This window comes from Polypterus senegalus, chromosome 1, assembly GCF_016835505.1.
Source record: "Polypterus senegalus isolate Bchr_013 chromosome 1, ASM1683550v1, whole genome shotgun sequence".
Lineage (NCBI taxonomy): Eukaryota > Metazoa > Chordata > Cladistia > Polypteriformes > Polypteridae > Polypterus > Polypterus senegalus.
In genome coordinates this window covers 89211113-89224851 of record NC_053154.1, presented here as the reverse complement: position 1 = coordinate 89224851, position 13739 = coordinate 89211113, and the positions used below count along the sequence as shown (strand labels likewise).

The following is a 13739-nucleotide window of genomic DNA, read 5'->3' as shown; positions in this document are numbered from 1 at the left end:
CTAAAACTCCACTTCACTCCCAGATACTCAATCAAGCTGAAGTTCGTGCACGTTCTAAATTGGTGGGGGGATGGAATAGCCGGCTGCTCCAAGCTTCTCTTTATCAGCACATTTAGAAGACAAAGGACGGTGGCGGAGAGGTGTGAAGGGATTTAAGAAGCAGTTTAAGGTGGGACGGAATTACGAGTTTTTTCGTAGGCTCTGGTAATTCTAGTGTTAATGGTTGCCCTCATGTTCTCATACGCGCTACGATTCTCTTTGCAGTCATTAGTCTTATATGCCTTATACAGCAGTTTTTTCCTTTGTGACTTCTTTTTTAAATCTTTATTAATCCATCGTGGAGTTTTTTTTAGTTTCCTATTACTTCCAAATTACTGCCACACCTGTTTCAATCAAGAAATCACTTAAATAGAAGCTGCCTGACACAGAGCAGTAGACCAAAAGCACCTCAAAAGCTAGACATCATGCCAAGATCCAAAGAAATTCAGGAACAAATGAGACATTCCTAAAGCTTTGGGACTGCAGCGAACCACAGTGAGAGCCATTATCCACAAATGGCAAAAACATGGAACAGTGGTGAACCTTCCCAGGAGTGGCCGGCTGACCAAAATTACCCCAAGAGCGCAGAGACGACTCATCCGAGAGGTCACAAAAGACCCCAGGACAACATCTAAAGAACTGCAGGCCTCACTTTGCCTCAGTTAAGGTCAGTGTTCACGACTCCACCATAAGAAAGAGACTGGGCAAAAACGGCCTGCATGGCAGATTTCCAAGACGCAAACCACTGTTAAGCAAAAGAACATTAGGGCTTGTCTCAATTTTGCTAAGAAACATCTCAATGATTGCCAAGACTTTTGGGAAAATACCTTGTGGACTGATAAGACAAAAGTTGAACTTTTTGGAAGGCAAATGTCCCGTTACATCTGGCGTAAAAGGAACACAGCATTTCACAAAAAGGACATCATACCAACAGTAAAATATGGTGGTTTTAGTGTGATGGTCTGGGGTTGTTTTGCTGCTTCAGGACCTGGAAGGCTTGCTGTGATAGATGGAACCATGAATTCTACTGTCTACCAAAAAATCCTGAAGGAGAATGTCCGGCCATCTGTTCGTCAACTCAAGCTGAAGCGATCTTGGGTGCTGCAAAAGGACAATGACCCAAAACACATCCGCAAATCCACCTCTGAATGGCTGAAGAAAAACAAAATGAAGACTTTGGAGTGGCCTAGTCAAAGTCCTGACCTGAATCCAATTGAGATGCTATGGCATGAACTTAAAAAGGCGGTTCATGCTAGAAAACCCTCAAATAAAGCTGAATTACAACAATTCTGCAAAGATGAGTGGGCCAAAAGTCCTCTAGAGCGCTGTAAAAGACTCATTGCAAGTTATCGCAAACGCTTGATTGCAGTTATTGCTGCTAAGGGTGGCCCAACCAGTTATTAGGTTCAGGGGGCAATTACTTTTTCACACAGGGCCATGTAGGTTTGGATTTTTTTCTCCCTAAATAATAAAAACCATCATTTAAAAACTGCATTTTGTGTTTACTTGTGTTATATTTGACTAATGGTTAAATGTGTTTGATGATCAGAAACATTTTGTGTGACAAACATGCAAAAGAATAAGAAATCAGGAAGGGGGCAAATAGTTTTTCACACCACTGTATGTTGTGGTATATATCAATATCAACTGATAAGACAAAAATTGTGGTAAGATTTTTTTGCATATCACCCAGCCCTACTTTCATGGCAGAATCAGCAGAAGACAGCCTATAATGGTGTAGTAGCTATAAAATTGAGCACCTGAAGTTTTTAAATCCACATCTAAAAAAAGCTTTTTGGAAAAAAGTCCTGAGGACTGATGAAGTCAAAATAGAACTTTTTGGCCAAAATGTACAAAGGTATGTTTGGAGAAAAAAAGAGTGCAAAATTCCAGGAAAAGAGCATCTCTTTAACTATTAAGCATTGCGGTGGAACAGTCATGCTTTCGGTTTGTGTTGTAGCCTGTGGCACAGGAAACGTCATTGGTAGAGGGAAGAATGGATTTAAATAATACCAGCAAATTCTGAAAGCAAACTTCACACCATCTGTAAAAGAAGGTGGGTCCTACATCAAGATAATGATTAAAAACATAACTCAAAATGTTCAATGGAATACCTCAAGAAGTGCAAGCTGAGGGTTTTGCCGTAGCCCTCACAGTGCCCAGACCTAAACATCATTGAAAATCTGTGGATAGATTCTCAAAAGACCATTGCATGCAAGATGGCTCAAGAATCTTGCAGAATTGGAAGGCCTTTTCAAGGACAAGTAAGAACCGAAACACCCTTAGCTGGTTACAAAAAGTGTTCACAAGCGGTGATATTTGCCAAAGGAGATGTTACTAAGTACTAACCATGTCAGGTTCCCAGTATTTTGCTTCAGGCTGTTTTCATTTTTTCGGTACTTTGTACCTGTGAATGATGAAAAATAAAAAGTAATCTTGCTTAAAATATTAAATAAATGTCTCTTTAACTTTATGCCTTTTGGTGATAAGTTCATCTTCTGCTCTTTTAACTATTTATAGTAACAGAAATTTTAAGCAAGGGTGCCCAAACTTTTGTATGCCACTGTAAATAACTGTAGACAGTTTGTGCACACAATACTGCATGAAAATATCTGATTTAAAAAAAAGTTAAATTAAATAGGCAAGAATCTAACCTAAATTTTCTGGTTGAAAAGTGCGTTAACCTCCGTGCTACTACCACGGTCTCCGTGACGGTATTTCTGTGTAAACTGATTACACTGTAGAATTTCATGCAACTCATTACATCAGGGCAAGGCTGAAATTTATATGTCAAAAAAGAAGTACATGTTTACTACATTTCAAGTTAAGTTTTAAAGCAAAGTTCTGCATTAAGGACAAACAAACACATATAACAGGCTTTAAAGATATAGAGACGAAATATAACCAATACTTCAATATTTTATCTAGGCTTACCTTTTGATGCACACTCCACATAAACAGTGATTATGTCTGTATTGAAATCCAGTCTTCTAGGGTTGTGAGTTGTCAGTGCTTTATTTACTAGGCTAACATGCCTCCTCTAACCCTATAGTAGAATGTTACCAGGAATAGCACAATTTATATTTTATAGTATATGCCTTTATTTTTATTTAGCACTAGTTATAAAATGTTAGTCCATAAAAATTTGTGTAAAGCTGGCATTTACATTGGGCACAAAGTCATTATTTCTTTATTTTATTTTTTTAAGGTTTTAATTTCATTGAGAATTTTTCTCTTGATGGAATTGAATGTACATTATCAAGTAAGCCAAGAGATTGCTTATGGCCTTCATGAATTAATGAAGACCAATGCAGTCTATATTCACTCCAAAGATGACTGGTATACAGTTTTCTCGCTTCTTGAGTTTATTGGAGCAGGAGTCAAGCCATCTCCTCCACTTTATGTAGTAACTGGTCCAGATATTGGTACAGGTAAGCTCTGTTCAAAAATTTATATATTTAATATGAATTTTGTATTGGTGTAGTCATTGTCTGTTACTTTTAAGTAAATAACACATTTGGCTATTTAGTGACCTGGTGTAAATTTTGTAATGATGGATTTCATAATGTAATGTATTTTTATACACTATTACCACATCACAGTCGTGGTTTCCTTTCTTATTAAACATAATGGGGAATAACTGCCATATTCTAATTTTCCTTTTATTATTATAATGTCTTAAAAATCTCAATTTTAAACAGCTGTTTCCGTTTCAGGAAAGCTACCTCAGCGAAACAAGTGTCTTTTGGAGGCTGCTGTTTTGACACACAATTCTTAAAACAAATGCAAAATGAAAAATAAGTAGTAAGGGTACAGATGTTGTATTTTTGCTTACACGGTGAAGAAGAATCCAGTTTGGTTTAATCCCTGGCTGTTCTTTGACGCCTGCTCTGCAAACTTATCAAATCGCATGCTCTGCAAATTTGATCTATAGTGCCCCCCATAATGTTTGGGATAAAGACAAATTTTTCATTCATTTATCCCCATGCTCCACAGTTTAACATTACAAATTAAACAATTCGAACATGTTTAAAGTGCACATTGTAGAATTTAATTTAAGGGTATATGTGTGCATCTCAGTAACAATATGTAGAAATTACAACATTTCTTGTACATGATTGCCCAATTCAGGGCACCATAGTGTTTTAGACATACTGTAGCAATGATAGGTATATTAATGCAATGATATTTAGTACTCTGTTGTATATCTCTTGCATGTAGTGAGTGCTTGAAGTCTGTGATTCATGGACCTCACAATGTACTGAGTATCTTCTCTGATGATACTCTGCCAAATCTCTAATGTAGCTGTTAGCTTCTGCTTGTTTTGGGGGCTTGTTCCCTTAATTTTTCAGCATATGGAAGACATGCTCAATTGAGTTTAAATCAGGAGACTTGCTTGGCCATTCAAGATTGTTTAATTTTTATTAGCTTTGAAAAATTCCTGTGTTGCCTTAGTAGTATGTTTGGGATCATTACCTTGCAGGATGAAGCGCCACTGGATCTTGAGCAGATAAGATGTTTCTGTTGTGATATAATACCAGGCAGCAGACTGAAAGTGATTTGGGGATGGGCCACCGCATACACTGAAAAAACAGCAGAGCAAAGAAAACATTTTTTACAAAGTGGAGTTCACAACTGAACTGACTAACAGATTGAGACTACTCTATAAATATGGTGGGTACGAGGAATAGGTGGAGTCAAGACAGCCAAAACAGGGACTGATGTGGCAAGATGGGGTATTCTGGGTAGCAGAAATTATGTTGTCAGGGTTGGCTGGAAGTGGTGTCAATAGTGGGTGGATCAGTGGTGATGTCATTAAGAGTCAGGGTCTTCGGATGAGCTGCAGAATGATAAGAGATGAGAGGATCAGGTGAGAACTCCAACCTCCGGTCTGGCTGACAAATAACACTATTTGAGTCTGTAAAGTGTCCCCCATGCACACGTGTGTGATACTGTACACCTCAGGATTCATTGTGCAGTTGCTATTTGCAGTTACATCACCAATGAAAATAAGTGTGCCAGTATATGTGGCAATCATACATGCCCAAGCCATTATACCCCACCATCATGTTTAACAGATGGGTGGTATGTTTTGGATTTTGGCAGTTCCTTTTCGTCTCCACACTTTGCTCTTGCCTCCACCCTATTACAGGTTAATTTTTGTCTTGTCTGTTCACAAGACCTTTTGTCCCAGAATTCTGCAGGCTCTTTTAAGTACTTTTTTGCAAGCTGTAATCTGGCTATCCTGTTTTTGTGGCTAACCTAGTGGTTTATGTTTGCAGTGTGGCCTCTGTATTTCTGTTCATGAAGTCTTCTGCAGATAGTAGTCTCTGCCACATACTTATGTGCCTCCTGAAGGCAGTTTCTGATCTGTCAGGCAGGTGTTTAGCAAGCCATTGTATCTTATGCCTGTTCTAATGAAAAAATGAAACATACTTGTGTGATAACAGACACCTATTATCCCAATTGTCCTAGGCAATGTGAGACAATTTTTTATATCAGCAATGTTGCTTGCTGCTTGTGCTGATCGACGCATTTACAAAACAAAAGATGCTGATGGTATAAGTGCGAAGGGATTAAAGCTGGTCTTAGATTACAAGTTATGTCATATCTTCAGGAATTCTAGTGTTAAACGTGCAGTAGTGGAGTGCAGGAATGTAACTTGATTTCAGAGTATGTAGAATCTCTCAGCAAATGAATGACCAAATATTTGTAAGTGTTATACTTTGTTGCATGGGTCACTTACCGTACTACTTACCATTTGCTGCATTGAAGGTAAGGGCCACATGTGTAAACTAAGAACTGTCATTTGCGTAAATAAGTCTTATCTAGCTGAATGTTGAATTGCAATGTTCTTCAAGTGTTTACTCGTCATTATCATTTTCAATTAGCACGCATTTTAAAGGTGACTTAAATTCTGTAAAATGAATTTGAGTGTTACCAGGAAACTATTAAATTGAACCATAAGAGAAACATTTTGAAGGAAAGGCATGTAGGATGTAGTTAATTAGAAATAATTACCTTTTTAAAATTCCATTGGTGCATAATTGAGTGTCAGGACACAAACTTTATAAGTTTGTTGCACTGAATGCCAGCAGCAGTCAATGAATTAGAGATGGGAGTAAACTAAATTGTGTGTTGTTTTTTTTTTCTCCTTTACAGATGCAGCAAACTGTAATAAAGGTGGGCTAAATGTTGTTTAATTATTCTTAACTAGCCAACCCGCGGCGTAGCATGCGCCGTATAATCAGGCCGCTTTTTAAATGATTTTTAAGCACAGAAGAAAAAATAAACATTTGAAAAATCCGTAATTTAATAAACCACCAAGAGAAGTAACATTGCAACAATGCACGCTACGAACCAACATACAATTGTCCGTGACTGAAAACCAGAGGAGCGCTGTCACGCTTTCTCCTTCCAAAGCGAAGGACGGGGTTGAACGGCGCTCGTTTAGTACCCACTGCGCGCTTTGGGCCAGGTGAGGTTGAGCAATAAGCAAAAGGTATCACTGAAAACCGCAGGAAACAAAAAAGGCAAAAAAAACAGTATGAGGAAAGTTCGAAGAAAGAAAAATTGCAGTGTTCCTGTTTGGGGATCATTGTGCACAACTGAGCTGTGGCCACAGAGCTAACTGCTCTGTGGATGATTCATTCAAGCATTTCAAGGTCTTTTGTGCACTTTGTTGTAATGAAAGTATCTGCTGAATGTACTTCGTAGTAACAAGATTTCTATAGACTTGTGTCATATGGGGAAGCTGTCGGAATCATAAAAATACTTTGTTGTAATGAAAATTTCGTTGTAAAGATTTTTGTTGTAATGTAATTTTACCTGTATATGTGAATGGTGAAGTTTGATGTGATAGCCCTAGTGACAATTCAGGTAGCAGCAGTATGGCTCAGAAATGAAGCTGAAAGTGTCCGTATCTTCACAGATGGAGACATTGCTGGTATAAGATGACAGATTTTGTCTAAATCCTGAGAAAAATCTTTTCCTAAGTGCTTGAATCCACTCTCAAGATATCAACTGAAGCATTCACAAAATGCACTCTAGTAAACCACAAGGTTAAAGGTTGCCATGTTGGGACACAGCTAATTCTGTTAAAGGAATTCTGTTAAAAGGGCAAAATCTCAGAAACTAAATCCTGAAAAGCAGCATGTATATGCAGTTTATGTAATATAATTGCTATTTTGTTGTATATCAATAATTTAATTTCCTGAAAGTTTAAGGTAAGTTTTCGCATTTGAAAGGATGCCCCATAGAGCAATCATTTTTAAATTTATAAAAAGTTTCACTTATGAACATTTTGTATACTGTGATTGTGAAAAAATGACTTCAACTTGAAACGTACTTGCTCTCTTTAACATTCTGTTACAACAAGGAAAAGTCAGTGGAAAGTAATAGCCACAGTTTTTTTGTTTTTTTTATTTCCATGTTTTTATTGTCCTAGCAGAGCTCCTTTTAAGGGGCCTTTTCAGTATCAATTGTGACTATTTCATACACATATGCTTGCCTGCGAATTTGACATGCAAAAACATAATAACCACAAACAGTGAAGCATAACATAAAAATAGATATAAGGTTAGACGCAGAGTTTGTGCTTCTAAGCCTCCATTAGTATGTGTATAATTTCTCAGGGCTAATAAATTTTATGTATATTTTTTTTAACATGACATGACCACTACCTGCCATTAACTGTGAGAAGCAATCTCAGATTGGTGAAAACCATTCCATAGCAAGGGTAGCATGGTGCCGTAATAGTTAGTGCTGTTTTAGGTATCTGGTTTAAAATCTTGACCTAACCACTAGTTCTGTGGAATTTTTAGGTTCATCCTTTGTTTTCATGGCAGTTTAATTATAAATTCTTTTATAACCTATAATAAACACAATTTCCTTATTATAGGTAAACTGACAGATTGCACGATCATCTCATACAATACTAATAAAATCTTCCATAACTTGGAGATTGATGCTGGCCTAGAAAAACAACCAATTATGTCTCAATGGAAAAATGACATGGATGTTGCAGACAATAACCAGATGATGGTAAGATAATGCTGTTATTGCTTAATTTTGTATTTAGTTGAAGTTAAATTTAAACTGTTTAGATTCACTTTACAATATACACCGATCAACCACAACAATAAAACTCCCTGCCTAATATTGTGTAGGTCCCCTTCATGCTACCAAAATAGCTTGACACATTGAGTCATGGACTTCACAAGACTTTTGAACGTATACTGTGGCACTTGACACCAAGACTTTAGCAGCAGATGACATAATTAATTAGATCATGCAACCTTCTTTCTTTGCTCCATTGTTCAGTTCTGATGCTCACATGCCAATTTTTTGTACTTTTGGCAGTATACCAGTGTCAGCATGGGCATTTTGTGCAGTCTGAAGCTATGCACTCCATATACAACAATCTGCAATGCACGGTCTATTCCGACATTTTTCTCTGATGGTTATCATTAAGATTTTCAGCAGTTTGTGCTGTATTAGCTTATTTGTGAGATCAGACCAGATGGCCTAGCCTTTGCTCCCCACATGCATCAACAAACCTTGGGCACCCATGATCTTGTCACCAATTCATTGGTTCTCCTTCCTTGGACCCACTTTTGGTAGGTACTAACCACTCCATAACTGGGAGATGCTCTGACCCAGTTGCCTACCCATTGCAAATTGGCACTTGTCAAAGTCGATCATATCATTACACTTGCCTATTTTTCCTACTTTCATCATATAACCTTCAAGAATAAACTGTTCACTTGCTGTGTAATATTTCTCACCCCTTGACAGATGCCATTGTAATATTCAATGTTATTCACTTCACATGGCAGTGGGTTTAATGTTGTGTTTGATTGGTGTAATAATACAGAGCATAGAAGTTTAGAAATTATTTCCTGACCTCTCAGTTTTTTTAACCCAGAATTGAACTTTAGAAGTTTCAGTACCTTGCAACACAAGGAAAACAGTTGTCTCGCTTTATTGACATGAATAACAGGTTTCATCAGATTTATGTTGTTGTAATAACATTTAAATATGATTAAATAAGGATGAGCTAAGATAATTTGCAACTTAGACATTGGAGTAACAGCTGTGGAAAATGGCATTTTGCAGTCATAAATTAAAAATATATTTTTTAATCAATTTAGTGGTACTTTGATACAATATGTATCAATTTCTGAAAAAAATGACAATTTCTGTTGTTCCATATTTTTAAATGCAAGTGTATTTAAAATTGGAATCTCATATGCAAATTCAGTTTTTGAAAATTACAGAATGAATTTGTTTTACATTGTTTTCTAATTCTAATGTTACTTAAAATAATACACTGTTTTCTTTTTCCAGCAGACAACACTGGCCAAAATGTATTTGAAACGTAAAAGTAAACTAATAAAAACATAACTGTAATTCATTTGAAATTTTGGATACTTTCTGACTGCTTTAAAGAAAGCAATAATCAAATTTTCATTTTGCTGCAATGTTGAGATAATTTATAGATGACATGGATTAAATAAGAGTTTTACTTGTTAGAAAGTGCAAGAAAAAGTGAGGGGTATCAGATCTGTATTTTGTTTTTGTAACAGTAGGGGTTGTTTATGAGAATGAATTATAGAAGTCACATGAATGAGAATAGTGCTGTAATACTTTACCTGTAATGAGAAAAAAGTGTAGACCTGTTTTGCAAATGGGTGATGACAAGCATTTTGTTATCTCAGTAATATGAATATATTGCATATATTTCAAAACCTATCAAGGGAATTGCACAGCTGTTTTGATTACAAGTGAATCCTCCTGCATTTAATATTTTTGAAAGCAAGGGAGAGGAGGGAAGGCTTGTGGGAGTTGGAAGCAACATGTGTATAGTACTGTTGCAGGAACAAAAATTCAGTGTACTTAAAGCTCCTTGTGAAAACATTATACTCAGACCTTTAACCTATTGCTAGAACTCTGTGTACAATATGGTAAATTAAGGCACAATAAACTCAGTTTGGATGGGTTTGTCTGTAAATATTTAATTTCCTCTGCTGCATCAAGTGCAAAATTTGGACTTACTCCCTTAATAATAGACACAGACAGATTTCAATTACTGCTTTACTGATTTCCTGCAAATTAAAACAAGGCTCGTTATCACTTATTTGTGCAAACTGGATCCATTCAGGTTTTGTGGAGAAAATAAAAGAGAGACAACTCCAAAGTCTCTTATCTGATATCTAATAGAGGATAAAGACACAAGGCTTGCTTTTTCAGGGGAATGGCAAACATTTTGGTAATTTATAAGCAAAAATGACAGCTGTAATTGAAGAACAAAAACACAAAGAATTTGGATCAGTCAACATTTTGATATTTTAAAATTTTGCCTCTTGATTGGTCATTTCTAAATGTTGTTTCCACGCAGGAGGCATTAAACGGGAAAATGATTTTCTCAGCAATGCTACTCTTGTAATTTTTTTTTTTACTACGTATGTATTTTATTGGAAAACATTTTAATTTCAGGTTGAAGTAGATGCAAGTAAACCTGTTGCTTTGGGTTTTAAAACAAAATCTGTCTTGGATAAACAGTCTATCGTAACTCTATGGCCAGACCAAAGACTTCAGGACAAAAAATCATTTATCAAGTGTGTGGAGTCGCTGTCTTTAATTGTACAAGATGTTGTACATGTAACACCTGAGAACTTGGATCTCTGCATCAAAACATTACACATTTTTGTAAATGCCAGTCTAGTTGAGGGTAAGTTAACATTTTTTGAATTTCAGTGGAATTACGCCAGGGGTTCCAAAATCAGTTCCAGAGTACCTAATGTGGCCACTATTTTATTTTTCCCTCCCGTCAGTTAATCAGTTTTTATATTGAATAATGTTTTTCTGCTCTTAATGTTGGTTAATTCCATTTTAATTGTCATGATTTCAGTGATGAAAACCACACTCACTTCACTGGTTTTTCTTTTGCTCCGTTGAAAGACAGTGTGCCAGATGAAGGTGACACTTGAGCTTCAGATTTTATCAATGTTACTTTATCAATGTTGTTTCATTCTCTCTTATTTAAATGATTATTTTATTTTGGCTGTGGTTTTCATGTTTGTTATTGTCCTCCTGTTTGGTTGTTGTTGACTTTCCATCTTTTTTTTTTTTATTTTTTTTTTAAAAGAGATCATTATCTCTAGTAAAAGGGAGAAGCATCCACCTGCAGAGCCACAGCACCATACGTCACTGCAGTTACAGACCCGGAAGTGACGTCTCTGTCATTTTAGGACTGACTTCGTAAAATTACTTTTGGAAGGTTTTGACAGGTCTCGGCAAAGCCCGGAAAGTAACGTCGGGTCAAGGACCTTTTCAGAAATTAAGCAATAAAAATGAGAAGGAAAAAGAGTACATCAAACCAAATAATATGCATCATTGTGAAACTCAGAGGGTTTCTGCCATCATGTCGCGTCATACATCAAACTAAACAATATGGATCATTTCTGTGAAAGATTAATACAGTATTAACATTTACGTTGTGTTCAGGTCTGTGGGAACAATTTAACATGTCAGCAAAACTAAAATCATCAAGATCTGTGTTAATTGAAAATAGTTTTTTGTTTACATTCATGAAACGAAATATACAATATGTTTGCACCACGTTAGAGTTTAGTAAAACGTTTATAATAAAATTGATTACGTTTTTTAAAATGTACTAGTCATGTGTGCAAAATTGTTCTAAACCAATTTAGAATAAACTTTTAAGCCAATCTAATATTTTTAAACATGTATGTGAAGAAAATGGCAATACATATTCTACACTGAATTATGCTATACATACAGTGAATTATATAGAACTTCTCTAGTTTTTGTCACTTATTATTATAAACGATGGGCCATCAAAAGAAAAAAAATAAAAATACTAATAAGAACACAATTTATTTATATAGCACCCTTCCTATGCCCAAAATTAAGAAAGAATAACAGGACTGATATAACATTGGCTACAAATAATATCTCACTAAATAAAGATAAATACAGGATATACAAAACATTCAAATAGAATAAAAGACAATAATTCAGACTAAAATGCAACATAAAACTCTTGAACAAATAGCATAAATTGTGATAAAAATGCAAACCTTGAGTAACTGGACAGATAAAGGGGGTAAACTGTCAGGTCTGTTTAATGTCTTCCTAAACAAATGAGTTAAAAAAAAATGAAGTGAGTCAGCTGATGTCATTCATTTTGGGAGGTCATTCCACAGTCTGGGCACTATACAGCTGAAGGCCCTGCTGTCACCCACAGAGTGCAGGTTAGTGAGGGGTGCAGAATGAGAGGACCTTTGTGGGCAGGTCAATAACAGAATTTATAAGACACAGGGAGCCGTGAAGGTGCAGCAGGATGGCTGTGATGTGCTCGCTGTTGCCAGTCTGTGTCAGTACTCTTGCAGTTGAGTTTTGAATCAGCTGGAGCTGTGACATAAGATTATATTATTATAAAATTAAGATAACCTAATTATTATATTATAAATTAAGGCATGAGGGTTGTCCTGGACATGACATAAGCTACATAGGGTCTGACAATGGGTCCAAGGATTTCATCCCGATACGTAATGGCAGTCAAGGTGCCATTGTCTATCCTGTAGAGGTCTGTGCGTCCTTCCATGAATATGCCTCCCCAATCTGACCATCACTGACCCATCACCAAACCGGTCATGCTGAACGATGTTACAGGCAGCATAACGTTCTCTGTGGCTTCTCCAGACCCTTTCACATCTGTCACATGTGCTCAGAATGAACCTGTTTTCATCTGTGAAAAGCACAGGGCACCAGTGGTGGACCTGCCAATCCTGATATTCTATGGCAAATGCCAGTTGAGCTCCACAGTGCCCACTAGAGGATGTTGAGCCCTAAGGCCACCCTCATGAAGTCTGTTTCTTATTGTTTGCTCAGAGACATTCACACCAGTGGCCTACGTGCTGGAGGTCATTTTGTATGCTCTGGCAGTGTTCATTCTGTTCCTTCGGTCCTGCTGATGGGTTAAGGACCTGTCCATTTCTCCTACAGTAACTGCCTGTCTCCTGGAATCTCCTCAGGGCCCTTGAGACTGTGCTGGGAGACACAGCAAACCTTCTGGCATGGCACACATTGATGTGTCTGCCATCCAGGAGAAGTTGGACTACGTGTGCCAGCTCTGTAGGGTCCAGGTATGGCCTCATGCTACCAGTAGTGACACTGACCGTAGCCAAATGCAAAACAAGTGACAAAACAGATGAGGAGGGAAAAATGTCAGTGGCCTCCCTCAACCTGTTAAACCATTAATTTCTGTTTTGGGGGTCGTCTCATTGTTAAGTACACCAAAGCAGCTAAAACTGATTAACAAGCCCCTCTGCTACGTCACTGACCAGATCAATAGCTCACAAGTTTCATTGACTTGATGCTATACTCAGATTAAAAAGGGGTCCTTTAATTTTTTGAGCAGTATATTTTAATGTAATATTGTGGTTTTATAAGTCACTATATAAATTACTGAAATGCACTCAGTGATAGATTTAGATAGCCCCACACTTCAGTCCTTCACAAATGCAGTAGTTTACAAACATATTTTAATTTCTCTTTGAGAAGCATGAAATATAATTGTGTTGAATCTCAACTTATGATTACTTTTTTGCTATGTATGTACTATTGAGGGACTTTTTTTTTTAATCAGATGGTCACTTTATTAACAAGCAATG

The 13739-nt window shown here is 36.8% G+C and overlaps 1 protein-coding gene across 1 annotated transcript in view; it reads left to right on the top strand.

Annotated features, from left to right (window-relative positions):
* The window catches only part of LOC120525736 (Golgi-specific brefeldin A-resistance guanine nucleotide exchange factor 1-like), a 235662-nt gene that overhangs the window by 171606 nt on the left and 50317 nt on the right, over positions 1-13739 (top strand). Inside the window, exons 29-31 of the mRNA XM_039748336.1 lie at positions 3248-3470; positions 7940-8082; positions 10537-10771. Coding sequence (XP_039604270.1) covers positions 3248-3470; positions 7940-8082; positions 10537-10771 — 601 coding nt within the window. The remainder of the gene's footprint in view (positions 1-3247; positions 3471-7939; positions 8083-10536; positions 10772-13739) is intronic.